We start from the raw sequence: 16,796 nt of genomic DNA on the forward strand, positions 1-16,796 counted from the left end.
TTGCTTATCTGCTAATTGGAGGAGCCCTATAGTTGCCAAGGCTAGACCTCTTTGTTAAATTGAATATAGGATATACATATAGATGAGATCCTTTGCTTCTCAAAGACATGCTGAGGCATGGAATACTGTATGTTTACCTCAGATCAAAAGCCTTTGACAAATAAATTAACACACTTAGTATTCTTTATTTAATGTTTCACATCAAAGGTTTGCTACAAAGTGTGTCATGGTATAACTCTACTTAATCTACATATTGAACAAAACCTGTGAACCTGTGACCAAACCTGCAGTAATCATATACGCTAACTAGTTTGGCAAGGGTGGAAACTGGACTTTTATGGTCGGTTAATGCCCTTGCGTGGGGAAGATGTGAAACTTGAAGATTGCAGAGATCCCAAGTGAGCTGTTCCCAAATGTTGGAATAGGTCCAGAATACCTCTTGCCTGTTTTTGAAAACCCATCAATATGTCAGAAACTGTATTTTTTTCTTCCGTAATGTTTAGAGTTTTCTTCCATTTGGAACCAATTGTCTGAAGCTGTTTGGACAGTTGGCATGGGCAATGGACGTGGAAGCGGTCACACAGTTGTAATATTTATGTGTGGACAGGGACTATAGGAAAAACATTCTCTGGACATTTTGAACAAAGGTTAAAAAGTACATTGCGATATTGATATTTCAACATGTTATATATTTAGTCTAAAGTGTAAAAACATCCCTTCAAAACAAGACTGAATTGGCAAAGAGGAGTGTTTTCCTGAGTAATATGTTCATCTGGTTGATGAATGATCAAGAGCAGAACAATCACAGTCTTTATCTGTCAGAGGACTTATCTTGTGTACATGAAATGTTAAGATTAGCACCCTGATCACATTTATAGGCTTGTGTTTACGTTGCTCTAACACACCACAGCCCCTAAACAGGCTCCGCACCCAACAAGTGCAGTTGGAGTGTCCTTGGAGAGATGCTATGGAGTGTGGAGATGTAAGCAGATTTGTGTTTCTAAATGTTAGGACTTCAGTTACGTCTATGATTCAAACCAAGTATATTGCATGGAAATGATATGCCAGTATAAGAAAACCATTAGCTTAGACACAAATAAAATCAGAGTTACTTGTTTGACATGGCCATTTGTCTGCTGTGCCCAGTCACTGCTGTATTTAGTTGTGTGTAAAAGGCACTTGAGTGTCGTATGTACTGCCGTCTTCCCAAACATTTCTACTTCATGGGAATCATTGAGGCAGTGGGTAGCCTGGTAGTTTAAACGTTCACTCGATCCCGACATGGGTACAATGTGTGAAGCCCATTTCTGGTGTCCCCTGCCGTGATTTTGTTGGGATATTGCTAAATATCATACTAAAATACATACATACATATCGGCATAAAACCATACTCTCACTCACTCACTCACTCACTCACTCACTCACGCACGCACGCACGCACGCACTCACTCACTCACTCACTCACTCACAATACATGGAGATGATTTTGCAACATTTTCTACAGTTCTGAAGACGTTCTGTAAGAGAAACTTATCCATATTGGAAAAAAATAATTTGACATTGGGTTTCACCTCCAAAATATTTTGTTCAGAGACATGCTAGATGTCCTGAAAAATAATTGCTGTGAAAAGTACAGAACAAATTGTTTGACTCCTTTTTACAGAAATTGTGTGTTTAGAAGCAGTGACCGAGTTGTTTCTCTCTCCCACCAAAATACTACCTACATTACCTGTACATTACCTGTACATTATCTGTACATTAAATGGTGGTCCTCCCCTTGGAAGGCTGAATGTCCTGGATGCATCCAGTACGTGTTTCTCTCCTGTGTCAGGAAATACTTCATTGACAAAAACCAGTAAGCTCGATGTAAACAGCGAATAGTTGAGATTGTGATACCACACCCTCCCTTGGACTGCTACCAGAGCTGATTAAATACATCAGAAAGGGTTAAGCCAATTAAACTGGATTGGTTAGTGTTAAACAGGCCGAGTCTCTAACATGTATGTGTTCCAAGATACAGTGCACTACAGCCAAATTAAACACCAAAGGGAGTGCACATCTTCAATTTCACTTGTTCATCCTGTAGTTTGTCACAGTACCGTATTCGCCGTAATAAGTAGCCTGGGTGATTAGAAAATTTAGGCACTTATAAAACCATATACAATGAGTTTATTTTGTTTTCAGTTTGTGGTAAAAGTTTGTTACCATGGTCAATAGGCACATTATAATACTGTATTCGACGTAATAAGCACCCCACTCTAATAAGCGCCCACAGCAATATTTGCTAATATATTGGCAAGTGAACAATCCCAATTAGCCCCCCTTCCGATTTATCAATGTACACAAGACTAATTTATTCGTGTATAATACGCACTCGTGTGTTATATGCACCCTTAATTATGGGCAATTAAATTCTTGAAAAATGTATCTGTCGTATATAAACAGTTCAGACTGTCAGCATAAACCACGAAATTTATCTTTCAACTCTGTTTTTTTCCACCAAAGTAATATTCTAATAAGAGCCCCCTATTTCTAATTTTTAGAGCGCCCTGGGCGCTTATTACGTCGAATACGGTACCTCTCGTAAAATGTTTTCTGTGAAAGAAAAAAAACATCTGTAATTTACAAGAAAAGATTCACAAACATGTTAGGTCTAAGTAAAAAATATAGATTACTTACAGATTGGTCAAAGAGTTGGTGAGGGGGTGCTTGTTGGAGCGGTATTAAATGCTGTAATAAGTTAGGAATTCTCAATCATCCCACATTTCAAATATGCCGGTGAACCAATTTTGTCAGAATACTTTGTTCTTTGATTCATAGTGCTTGCTCGCATATTTTAGCCCATGAGTCACAATTTCCTTGAATCTGTATGTTCTTATTCACATCAAAGCTTTTCTTTAAACATGGAAGACGAGAGGGAAATGAAAGTGTATGATATTGTTGAATTAAATCTTAATAACAATTTTGTTTTAGCAGGTATATTGTATGAACACCCAATGCCATTAAGAAAGTGGTCATATGTAACAAATGTTATACTTGGGATAACACTTTCTTGGTAAAGTACAAATTCTCAGAACTTTTTTGGGTTGAGTACGAGAATCTGTACTGTACCAAGAAAGTATTATCCCAAATATAACATTTGTTAGGTATATTGTACTTTACATATTGGTCTGACAAACAAAATGTATGACTTTTTTTTATCAAATCTCAAAAACAAATTATTTCTTTTCGACATATATATTCATTATGCTCCAAAAGTAGACTTGTCAATCAGATTGTTTGAAATTCTATCAAATGTTCACAACTCATTTATCTTTCACAAATTCACAACGGTATCCAGTTTCTGACACTTGTTTTTGTAATTCCCTGTCGTTAGCAGTGTAAATTGAACACTTTATTGAACTGGAGCTGATGTTGAAGTGAAAGGCGATACTGCCTTGCTTGCCATTCCGCATCCTGATTAACCCACCACATGTCTGCCCCACTGTCACATGTCAAACAGCAGAGCTCTCCTGGAACTAGTATTTACTGGCTACTGATGTTAGAAATAGTAGTTTGGAAACATTTACCAGCCACAGAGGTTAGAACTAGTTATTAGGAAACGTTTACTGGCCAATGAGGTCAGATTAAGTGGTTAGGAAATATTTTCCAGCCACAGATTAGAAATAGTGGTTAGGGAACATTTTCAAGCCACTGAGATTAGAACTAGTGGTTAGGAAATATTTACCAGCCACTGAGATTAGAACTAGTGGTTAGGAAACATTTACCAGCAACAGAGATTAGAACTAGTGGTTAGGAAACATTTTCAAGCCACAGAGATTGGAACTAGTGGTTTGGAAACATTTACCAGCCACATAGGTTAGTACTAGTTATTAGGAAACGTTTACTGGCCAATGAGGTTAGATTAAGTGGTTAGGAAACATTTTCAAGCCACTTAGATTAGAAGGTTAGGAGACATTTTCAAGCAACTGAGGTTAGAACTAGTGGTTTGGAAACATTTACCAGCCACAGAGGTTAGAACTATGTGCCTACACGAACACCCAACTTGAATGTGTTCTATCTCTTAACCTAATTGTTCTTGTAAACTTATAAAAACTATCCGTATGAGAAAACAATTTAGAAATGCACATTTTGTGGCATGTTCTCTGTCCAAGTGTTGTCACACAGTTCACCAGCCCGTGAAGATCCGGGGTAGAATAAGTCTTCAGCGACCCATGCTTGCTGTAAAAGGCGACTAACGGGATCGGGTGGTCAGGCTTGCTGACTTGGTTGATGCATGTCATCGTAATTGCGTGGATCGATGTTCATAATGTCAATTACTAGATTGTCTGGTCTAGACTCAAACAAACATGCTCATGATGTCAATCGACCGATGCTCATGATGTTAATCACTGGATTGTCTGGTCCAGATTTAATTATTTACAAACAGCCATCATATAGCTGGAATATGGCTGAGTGCAGCATTAAACAACAAACCAACAATCAAACACACAGTTCACTTCTGGACTGTCCTTTCTAAAAATACTTTCATTGATTTCCTGTTTGAAATGGACAATTTAGTTTCCAAATGCTAAAATTGGTATGATCCTGTTCTAAAACCTCTAACATGTTGTCACTAGTGACCTTAAGGTCAAAGTAACATCCGTGACAGTACTGATGTGTTCTGTAATTTTCTTGTCATATACACCGATAATAAAGAACAATTGTGGTGTCGTCTATCATAACAGAATAATGATGGTAATTGAATTCACATTGACGATGATGTAGTTGATGATGAGCGTTATGAGGGTCATAAGTGTTGATGGTGGCTGTTTTAGTGTGGAACTGAATGGTGATGTTATTGTGATGAATTATAATGAGATGGCGTATGTATTTTCTGCTGCTGCTGATGGTGATGATGATAACGAATATGTTCTGTTGATAGAGTTGCTCCTGCTGCTGTTGATGATGATGATGATAGTGATGATGATGATAGTGATAATGATGATAGTGGTTGTGAGCATTGTGGTGATGATGAGAGTGGCGACGGTGATGATGATGATGATGGTGACGATGATGGTGATGATGATGGTGACGATGATAGTGATGATGATGATAGTGTTGATAGTGGTTGTGAGCATTGTGGTGATGATGAGAGTGGCGACGGTGATGATGATGGTGACGATGATAGTGATGATGATGATGATGATGATGATGGTGACGATGATAGGGAGATGTTGATAGTGTTGATAGTGGTTGTGAGCATTGTGGTGATGATGAGAGTGGCGACGGTGATGATGATGATGATGGTGACGATGATAGTGATGATGATGATGATAGTGTTGATAGTGGTTGTGAGCATTGTGGTGATGATGAGAGTGGCGACGGTGATGATGATGATGATGATGATGATGATGATGAGGGTGACGATGACAATGGTGATGGTGATTGGTGGTTTTGTGATGGTGATGTTTCATATTAATATTGATGTCCATTCGTCACCACTCACCCCTTTCCGTAACCTGCAAGAAGACTTGTCCCCCTATCGATGAATGTTATGTGCGAAAATACAACAAACCAATCAGAATGCTCGTATGATTTCAAGTTCTTCGTCAAAGAATCCCTCAGAAATAATTTTTGATTTTACATATGTCTTGCATCTAAAAAAATATACCCAAGACACAGTTAAATGTGTTCAATCATACCGAATAATTTCGCATGTCCCGATGTGCTTTAAATTGTATCTGAAACATATATAATATATGGGGAAAGATGTGTGAACCATTACGCAACGAGTTGACAAATGTTTTAGGTATGCCCGTTTGCGCTAAGACGGAGCCAGGTCGCAAAAATGGCCATGAGAGGGGCACGAGTCGCTATTCGGCTTGTCCTGGAATAACATAAGTTGGTCACGAATGATTGATGTCCTGCTACAGTTGATAGTGTGTTGTTGATGGTGGATTGTAAAAATATCAAGAAATAGTGGTGACAGAGATGCTTTAATAACATTATCGTAATATACAAAAGTATAATAATAAAATGGGAGCAATGAATTCTTACCTGACTTTTCTTTACATTTCAGAATTATACATGAAAAGGGGTACTCACAAGAAGAATGTTTGCAGTACAAGCCAGTGGTGTACAGCAACACAATTCAGTCTATGATCGCCATCATCCGCGCAATGGGTCAGCTCAAGATAGACTTCGGACACCCAGACCGGGCGGTGAGTGTGGTACTATTGATGTAACGTGTTTTGTTTGTTTGTTTGTTTAACGCCGCACTCAGCAATATTCCAGCTATATGATGGCAGTCTGTAAATAATTAAGTCTGGACCAGACAATCCAGTGATTTAATTTGTGAACATCGATCGACGCAATTGGGGTAGGATGACATGCGAGTCTGACCATCCGATTGCATAAGTCGCCTCTTTCGACAAGATAGTCACCTTTTACGGCAAGCATGGGTTGCTGAAGACTTCTACTCAGGATTTTTACAGGTATTGAAACCAGTAAACACTTGATGTATTTATGGGACTATAAATCCTACAATTTCTGTTGTGTGGTATCCAACTGGAATGAGTCCAACTTGCTCTGCAGACTTGCGACCGTCAGTCCGGTCATGTTCTGCAGATCATGGGTTCCAGTCCAAGATTATTACATAATTATTAAATATTGTAAACTTTTGTGTGTCACCAAAGCGGTATACAAGAAAGACTCCAGGTTTCAATTGATCTTCAGCAATCCATGCTTGTTGTAAACGGCGACTAATAGGATTGGATGGTCAGAGTCGACTTAGTTTTATTACGCATCATCGTTTACCGATAGCATGGATTGTTGCTCACAATATCAGTCACTGGATTTTCTAGTTTAAAATTAATCATGGAAGTCAAAGGGTCTTTGTCATGACCCAAAAGTGAAGCACTATGCGCTCTTTTTTTAAAAGCAATAAAAATATTTTGTTTTAGGAAATACAAATATTCTAATTCTGAGTAATAGCAAGCACGATTGACATATCTGTATTATCTAGATAAACTAAAATACCACTCTACTGGGGCCCTGTTCCACAAAGGCAGTACGACTGTGATGTCTCCCATTGCATAACACAGTATAACAACATTCGTAGAATTACGATTGCTTAATGAAACGGGGCCCTGGACTCAATTTTGAAGACGTCCTCCGTGGTCAAGTGATGGAGTGTCTGCCCAGAGAGTAGAAGATTGGGGGTTCGATCGCCGACCGCTTCATACAAGAGATGTTGAATGATGTTACTTGTTGTTACCATGCCTTGAACTTGGCATTAAGAGGCTAAAACAAGGACTGGTCGGCTCGGAGTCAGTATACTGTGTCTGAGTGAGGTATTCATGTTAAACTGTGGCATGGTATCTCACTCGCTAGCACTATAAAAGTGGCTTTAGGCCGGACTAGTACAAGCAGCCATGCACACTCCATTTCACCTCAATTTTAAAGACCCCTGTCTGTTTTACCTGAAATCTTGCCTATTATGTCATGTAGCCTGCATGTGTTTAGACCTTAACAATCAAGTATTGTCTGTTTGTGTACCTGTAAAAGATTATAGTAAGATGACGTCACCATTCTAATCCGAGGTTAAGGTCAGGGGTTGGGATGTTGACATTTCCATGTGTCGAAGGTTTACTCGTGGCCCGTGGCACCGATCCACAGCTGATCTGGTTTACCTTACGCAGAGAGTGCCTGGAGAGTGCCTCGGCCCCAAGGGTTATACCTAATCCCTCTCTAATCCAGGCTGTGCTTGTGGTGTCAAGGCAAGCGGCGGTCACGTCACGGTTTCAGCGCACTTTTCCTCAGCTCATCTGTGCACACACGCACATGTTTTCCAACTTGGTTGTCACAAATCCTAAGTCATCGTATATGTTAAATATGCCCTTCGGTGGGTTTTCTCTGTTGACTTATTTTGTGTTTCTCTCAAATGTTTGATGATGATATTGTTCACCAAAACATGTTTGGTTACCATAGTAACTTAAATGCAACTATGCACAGTACATTCTATTCATCTGTAAGATACATGTGCAGATTTGGTTCTAGCTGTCTATTGCTTGACGTATGGAGTGATTGAAATGGAGAGGATTGAAACTTTTAATGAACAGCTTGGTTGTTGTTTTGATGTCTTTCTCCTGTGTGTATTGTCCCCAGTACCTCATGTTTTTCTCCCTGTGGAGATCTCAGGACAGAAAGGTTCCAGTGTGTTTGTGGGGGGGGGGGGGGTTGTATTCATAGACACCTTTCTTCAATCTTCAACATATTTTACAGAATAAAACAGTTGTTAAATTATAGTTATGAAATATAATAAAAAGAAGCCCAGAGACTTTCTTCATTTTCAGATACTGATATTGCACTAATCTAGACTTGCCAGACAATATAGCCTTGCATGGGCTGTATTGGATATATTTGTATACTGCAGTAATCTAGACTTGCCAGACAATATAGCCTTGCATAGGCTGTATTGGATATATTTGTATACTGCAGTAATCTAGACTTGTCGGACAATATAGACTTGCATGGGCTGTATTGGATATATTTATATACTGCAGTAATCTAGACTTGCCAGACAATATAGCCTTGCATGGGCTGTATTGGATATATTTGTATACTGCAGTAATCTAGACTTGCCAGACAATATAGCCTTGCATGGGCTGTATTGGATATATTTGTATACTGCAGTAATCTAGACTTGCCAGACAATATAGCCTTGCATGGGCTGTATTGGATATATTTGTATACTGCAGTAATCTAGACTTGCCAGACAATATAGACTTGCATGGGCTGTATTGGATATATTTATATACTGCAGAAATCTAGACTTGTCAGACAATATAGCCTTGCATGGGCTGTATTGGATATATTTGTATACTGTAGTAATCTAGACTTGTCAGACAATATAGCCTTGCAAGGGCTGTATTGGATATATTTGTATACTGCAGTAATCTAGACTTGCCAGACAATATAGACTTGCATGGGCTGTATTGGATATATTTGTTGCAGGGTCTGTATTTCAGGCTAGGGGTGGGATGATGCTGGGAGATGAGCCTATGTCAGCCTATTATGGTTGTATATCTAATATAAGTAAGTTTGGGGAGAATTACAAGTTGTTCTTATTTTCCGTTGCGTGGAGACTAATAGAGTCATGGCAGTGGCTATCTCTTGATACACAGCCACACATCACATTACTGGTCAATGCCAGGAAGTAACCACGGAAGGAAACTGTACACTTATCGTATTACCTATTCATATCTTATACATCAATATCATCTTCATCTTCAATTTCATCTGGTCAGCATTGTTCAGTTGCCATGCCAACGGAGACCATGGAGAATTTGACATTATGACACCGGCCTCAATATGTTTGTACATCAGCACTGATGACCGTGATGTCGGCTGCGGCATGAGCAGGAGGAGGCGAGAGGCGGTGTGCTGCCATCTCGTTACTTGCTCATGGGGCGATTAAGATCCTAGTTTAGAGAGCATTATCTCATGACAGGAAATTGTACCTTGTGTAATGGGAGTATTGATCACTTTCACGATACGTACATCAGGCTGATATGGAAATCAAAAGAAGGAGATTAAGAGGGCCGCAGCTTTTATGTAAATTGAGACTTGGTTGGTATTTGGGCACTGACAAATATCTTAGGAAGGAGGAGTGGTTGTGAGAGGGAAATTTCAAAATGCCTTGTTAGCAATGGTAACTTGAGGATGAGAATGAGACGAAATGGGTGCTTGTTCCTACTAGATGTTATAATTTCCCATGATCCTGTACCCAGCTTGTCTTGACCTTAGAATCAGCTCTGACCTGTTTGTTTCGTCACCATCAGCTGTTTAGGTGTAAATGTGTGTGGATCATTGCTCACAATATCAATCACTGGACTGTCTGTTACAGACTCAATTATTTACAGACCGTTGTCATTTAGCTGGAATATGGAGTGTGGGTTAAACAACAAAGAAACTAATATGTCAACAACAAAGAAACTAATATGTCAACAACAAAGAAACTAATATGTCAACAACAAAGAAACTAATATGTCAACAACAAAGAAACTAATATGTAACAACAAAGAAACTAATATGTCAACAACAAAGAAACTAATATGTCAACAACATAGAAACTAATATGTCAACAACATAGAAACTAATATGTCAACAACAAAGACACTAATATGTCAACAACAAAGACACTAATATGTCAACAACAAAGACACTAATATGTCAACAACAAAGAAACTAATATGTCAACAACAAAGAAACTAATATGTCAACAACAAAGACACTAATATGTCAACAACAAAGACACTAATATGTCAACAACAAAGAAACTAATATGTCAACAACAAAGAAACTAATACGTCAACAACAAAGACACTAATATGTCAACAACAAAGACACTAATATGTCAACAACAAAGACACTAATATGTCAACAACAAAGACACTAATATGTCAACAACAAAGAAACAACAAAGAAACTAATATGTCAACAACAAAGACACTAATATGTCAACAACAAAGACACTAATATGTCAACAACAAAGAAACAACAAAGAAACTAATATGTCAACAACAAAGACACTAATATGTCAACAACAAAGACACTAATATGTCAACAACAAAGACACTAATATGTCAACAACAAAGACACTAATATGTCAACAACAAAGACACTAATATGTCAACAACAAAGAAACTAATATGTCAACAACAAAGAAACTAATATGTCAACAACAAAGACACTAATATGTCAACAACAAAGAAACTAATATGTCAACAACAAAGAAACAACAAAGAAACTAATATGTCAACAACAAAGAAACTAATATGTCAACAACAAAGAAACTAATATGTCAACAACAAAGAAACAACAAAGAAACTAATATGTCACCAAAAAAGAAACTAATATGTAAACAACAAAGACACTAATATGTCAACAACAAAGACACTAATATGTCAACAACAAAGACACTAATATGTCAACAACAAAGAAACTAATATGTCAACAACAAAGACACTAATATGTCAACAACAAAGAAACTAATATGTCAACAACAAAGAAACAACAAAGAAACTAATATGTCAACAACAAAGAAACTAATATGTAAACAACAAAGACACTAATATGTCAACAACAAAGACACTAATATGTCAACAACAAAGAAACTAATATGTCAACAACAAAGACACTAATATGTCAACAACAAAGAAACTAATATGTCAACAACAAAGAACAACAAAGAAACAACAAAGAAACTAATATGTACAGGGATAACATGTGATGAGGAATACAGTGGAATGACTCTTCTTGCCTGAACTAGTTTCCGCCTGCCTTAAAGACACTCATAAAAATATCCATTTTGTCCAGTCATTCAACAAGATACACATGCTACTTAGCAAGAAAATACAAATATCTTTTTTGTATCGATACATGATATCGCTAAAGTTTGTTTGTATCTCTCTTTCTTTGTTGTTTAACACGACACTCAACAATATTCCAGCTATATGACGGCGGTCTGTAGATAATCAAGTCTGGACCAGACAATCCATTGATTGACATAATGAGCATCGATCCGCGCAATTGGGAAATGATGACATGCATCAACTAGATCAGTAAACATGACAAACCGATCCCGTTACTCACCTCTTACGACAAGCACAGGTTTGCTGAAAATCAATTCTAAAACTTACCTTCACTTTGAAGGCAGATCCCTCCAAGTAAAAGATGTGTCAAAATAAACGTTTACAGCCTTTCATGATCTATGGGACAGAAATTTAGTAACAGCAGTCAGCTATAGTCCATCTTGTCACAGTGGCCTGTTAATAGATGTAGATCTTCCCGAGTCAAGGGAGTTAAGTTAACCCACTATAAAAGTCCAGTTTCCACCCTTGACAAACTACGCTGGAATTTTGGAGTTACATGTTGCCTGGACTATGCATACTCTAAATCGTGCAATGAAATCAACATCTGGTTCGTAAAGTGCCGCGCAGATTTTGGTGAATTGCAGGATTTGCAAAGCATGTGTACCGTCAACAGATATTTTCTAAAAAATAATTCATGTTTTTAATCAAAGTACTCACAGGATTTGATACACTTTGCGAAGTAAGGACCGTTTTATTACAATATTGATTTTGATTATCGATTAGATCTTCTTGACTGTTCCACCATTTTGTTTGAAGCAACTTAATGCAAGTGATGTGAGAGGTGGAATCTGATTGGTCAGTAGGGACATAGAAGGGAGATAACTCATAATAGCCACTGGTAGCGCTGCGATTGAGCGCAGAAATTTCAGCGTAGTTTGGCAGGGGTGGAAACTGGACTTTTACAGTCAGTTAACTCCCTTGACTCGGGAAGATGGATGAAGCTTTGCAGGGGAAACCAGAGGGTGATAGTATGAGTCATAAACCACACAATCAATGATTTTACTCACTTGAGGTCCTGACACAATGGGACCAATGGTGTATGTTCTGTTTATGCACAGCTATCAATATTTTGACAATCAATATATGACAGCGGCTGGTAAATAATGAAGTCAGCCAGTGGTTGATGGCATGAGCATCATCTCATGCCATTTGGGTATGATTACACACAATAAGCCTGGTCACAGATTGTAACCACTCAGTTCCCATTTGTTGACTCTTAGTAGTAGTGGTGGTGGTGATGGTGATGGTGACGATGATGATGATGATGACGATGATGATGATGATGATGACGATAACGATGATGATGGGAATTATTGATGCACCAGATTCCATACTCTTTGGCATGCTCAAAGCACAACGCCATCATTACCCTAATCAGTGGATCAGTGTTCTTAAATGTCATTCTCAGCTCCTTGGGAAGTATGCAGCAACAAGCATGGGGACTGCCTGGGGACCCCGTGTTCCCTGGGTTCCCTGGTGTAAACATATGGGGATCCATATGAAAAGAGACCGCCTCCATGGTCTAGTGGTAGAGCGTCCGCCCAGAGAGAGGATGGTCCGGGGTTCGATCCCCGACCGCGTCATACCAAAAGACGTTAAAAGATGGTACTTGTTGTTACCCTGTCTGGCGCTCGGCATTAAGGGGCTAAAACAAGGACTGGACGCCTCGGAGTCAGTATACTGTGTCTGAGTGGGGTTTTCATGTTAAACTGCGGCATCTCAGTGAGCTAGCACTATAAATCGTCATCAGTCGGGACTGGTACAAGCAGCCACACAAACACACACACGTACATGCACGTCGCTATATAAGTGCAATAATCACGACGTTAAACCCCATTTCACCTCACCATATGAAAGAAAAAGTCGTTCCAATCTCCAAGAGAAGCCAACATCCGGACTATATTTCACCAGTTTCTTCCTCTCCCCAGTAACCCAGTGTCGTCACATAAACCTGAAATGTTTATATACGAGAGATACATTTTTCCAGAATTTAAATGCCAATAATTAAGGGTGCATATAACACACGAGTTCGTATTATCCGCGAATAAATAAGTGTTGTGTACATTGATCAATCGGAAGGGGTGCTAATTGGTATTGTTCACTAGCCAATATATCAGCAAATATCGCCGTGGGCGCTTATTACGTCGAATACGGTATGTGATGTTTGTAGGAGCGCAAAAAAATGTTCCTGTTGACAAACCAAACCAACATATGAGGTAACATGATAGGACATTTCATGCAACAGGAAGAAAGTCGAGCTTCAAAAACAGCAGATATGACTTGAGTCCTCCTCCAGTTGTGATGCTACACTGCTCAGCTAAATAAATCACTTTGACAACTCCGTGTTTCATAAGTTTCTGGTGTTTTCCCTTAGGGTATGTGCACGGCAACCTGCTGCTCAAGGATGGTATGCACAGCAGGCAGGGTAGACCGTGGAATATTTTTATTTTATGGGGAAAAAATAATCTAGAAATGCATACAAAAGCAAGTCTAGCCAGCTCAAGCTAGCTCTATTCCACTGAAATAAGCATAGGGAATTTATTTTTTTTAGAGTCAAAAAGGATATTGTGTAATATAAGATTTCAGAGACTAAATGTTAGTCTAGGGGCCGGGCTGTTATGACAGCAGTATGCTGATTATGTGAACTGTTGGCATGAACGGGTCGTACACGTGAGGAAGTGGTTATATCATTGATCTACTTTGATGGGTCAGAAATATTTTGTAACATTGGACCATATTACTTCTTTGAGAGGGATTTAGAAGTTGGAGTACTAAGTAAGGATAAGATATATGGATCAACAACATCTTTATTATAATTAGGAGCGACGTTTCGGTGTAGGTTCTCACACTGTTAGACCCGTTAAGCCGACAGTCTCGCACTGCGACTCCGACACACCTAATTTGCAATGATTTGCTGAAATCACTCATTAATCAGTCTCGTTAATCCGACACGGTGATCAGCGTACTCCATGGTCATCTGCCCGCGAGTACATAGCCCCGTGTTTTGATGCGAGACGAGTCGGCGAGTAGCTGCATATTTAAACGGCTGCAGAGATAAACTTTGTGTTTTGTGTTAAACTTTAGAGATTGCATGATTAGAAAACATATTCCGCGAACAATGTAACACAACAATATGAATATTTCCTTTTTCCTATTACATGTTTGAATCGTTATCTATCGTGTAGTTGTCCAATTTTCGATCACGAACGTTGATAATACCTAATTTCGTTTATGCGACATACTCGTTATCCGACATAATCATAATCAACCAACAATGTCGGACTGTATACAGGTAGGAGGCAGTGTTTATACAGTTGAGTAGGTTTAAGGTACAGTAACACTGCTGGAGTGGAGAAGCTTGTTTCGTACACGGAAGGGTAAAACATATTGGCCGGTGAAACCTGTAACAAAAGGGTGAAGTCAGTAATATAAACAACAAAAGGATTAGGACTGATTGGGGTCTTTGATGAATTGATGGTACCTGGGGGGTATGTAGTAGCCTTGGTCACGGTTCCTTGATGGTTGGAGTCTTTAGATGTTCATGGCGTCTTGTAGTTTTGTGATTTTGAAGTGTTTGAGGTTGGTGGTGGGGGCTTTGACTTTCTCCCACTGGATGCTGTATCCAACATGTTTGACCCTTCTGTGTACATAACAGGCTTATCCTTACTAATTATACCTTATTATTTGGTCACTTTCATGAAAGTAGAATTACATTTTGATATCTTGGCATTTATGCCATCTTGCTTGTTGGTGGTTAACTATGTTTCTCATTGTGGGGAGAAGCGGTCGGGGGAGCCTAGTGGTTAAAGCATTCGCTCGTCATGCCGAAGACCCGGGTTCGATTCCTGACATGGGTACAATGTGTGAAACCCATTTCTGGTGTCCCCCGCCGTGATATTGCTGGAATATTGCTAAAAAAGCGTCATGAAACCATACGCACTCACTCACTCACTCATTGCGGGGCCCTGTTTCCACCGAGCAATCTTAGAGCTGCGATTATTGTAAGTCAAAGTCAAAGTATGGAAGTTACAATTGTTTTAGGGCTAAGATAACTTTGTAGATGTATGGTTCATGGTCAGATTCACAGATATTTTTAGATCAAATATGCATTTTGAGGTTTAACCTTTCATCCACACACAGGCATTGTTTGGTCATATTTTTTTACCAATAGAAATTACCGTATTCGACGTAATAAGAGCCCAGGGCGCTCTCAAAATTAGAAATAGGGGGCTCTTGTTAGAATATTATTTTGGTGAAAGAAACAGAGTTGAAAGATAAATTTCGTGGTTTATGCTGACTGCCTGAAATGTTTATGTACGATAGATATATTTTTCTAGAATTTAATTGCCCATAATTAAGGTGCATATAACACACAAGTGCGTATTGTACGCGAATAAATAAGTCTTGTGTACATTGATCAATCTGAAGGGGTGCCAATATATTAGCAAATACTGACGTGGGCGCTTATTAGAGCGGGGTGCTTATTACGTCGAATACGGTAATGTATATTTTAAGGGGCAGTGATGATAGTTGAGTTGATGTGAATACTGACAGTCTAAGGTCCTTGTTACCAGGAATTGATGGCTAAGATTCAGAAAACATGTTGTCAGGAGAACCGTACCGTTCAGAAGTGGAAGGTCGTTTTTCAAACTGGGCCAATGATGGGGGACCTTGGGACACTTCAGCAGTGGTTGGTGGTCGAGTGGGTGGGAGTTTCGGTTTCATGGTCCTTGTTCATGTCCCAAATGGTCAACAACATCATTCCCAGTCTCCTGCCTCCAACATTTTACAGCATTGTTGACACTCAGCAGTATGACAAATCTGTTGTTGCAGCATGACTGCTGGAGTTTGGACCTGACCATCCAGTGATGCAATGAGCTCAATAACTGAGTTTAATGCTAATTATGGCTGATCCATTATATGTTTAGAATTTTCTGCCAAAGATGGTACTTGTTGTTACCCTGTCTGGCGCTCGGCATTAAGGGGCTAAAACAAGGACTGGTCGGCTCGGAGTCAGTATACTGTGTCTGAGTGGGGTATTCATGTTAAACTGTGGCATGGTATTTCAGTGGGCGGGCATTATAAAATTGGCATCAGTCTGGCCTAGTACGCACACGCAGGCACGCACGCACGCACACACACACACACAGACCTAATTTTTGCATTGAGAAGAGACGTGTAACTATGAACAACCAGCCATGTTGAAGACAGCCACATTGCCGATCCAGTGTCAGGTCCAGGATGTCACATGACAGAGGTCAGTGTGGTGTTGCTTCCTGTGTTAACTGATCGACACCCAGTCTCGGCATGTGACTGATGACTGGCTGAATGATATATCACCAAGTACATGGACATAATCATCACCGGTTGTTGACGTGA

The 16,796-nt window shown here is 39.2% G+C and overlaps 1 protein-coding gene across 1 annotated transcript in view; it reads left to right on the forward strand.

Moving 5' to 3' along the window:
• LOC124133848 (guanine nucleotide-binding protein G(i) subunit alpha) overlaps positions 1-16,796 on the forward strand; it is an 86,263-nt gene that overhangs the window by 54,116 nt on the left and 15,351 nt on the right. Inside the window, exon 3 of the mRNA XM_046498429.2 lies at positions 6,062-6,203. Within this exon, the coding sequence (XP_046354385.2) occupies positions 6,062-6,203 (142 nt within the window). The remainder of the gene's footprint in view (positions 1-6,061; positions 6,204-16,796) is intronic.

Source organism: Haliotis rufescens, unplaced genomic scaffold, assembly GCF_023055435.1.
Source record: "Haliotis rufescens isolate VD_foot unplaced genomic scaffold, xgHalRufe1.0.p SCAF_16, whole genome shotgun sequence".
In the NCBI taxonomy this organism is placed as follows: Eukaryota; Metazoa; Mollusca; class Gastropoda; order Lepetellida; family Haliotidae; genus Haliotis; species Haliotis rufescens.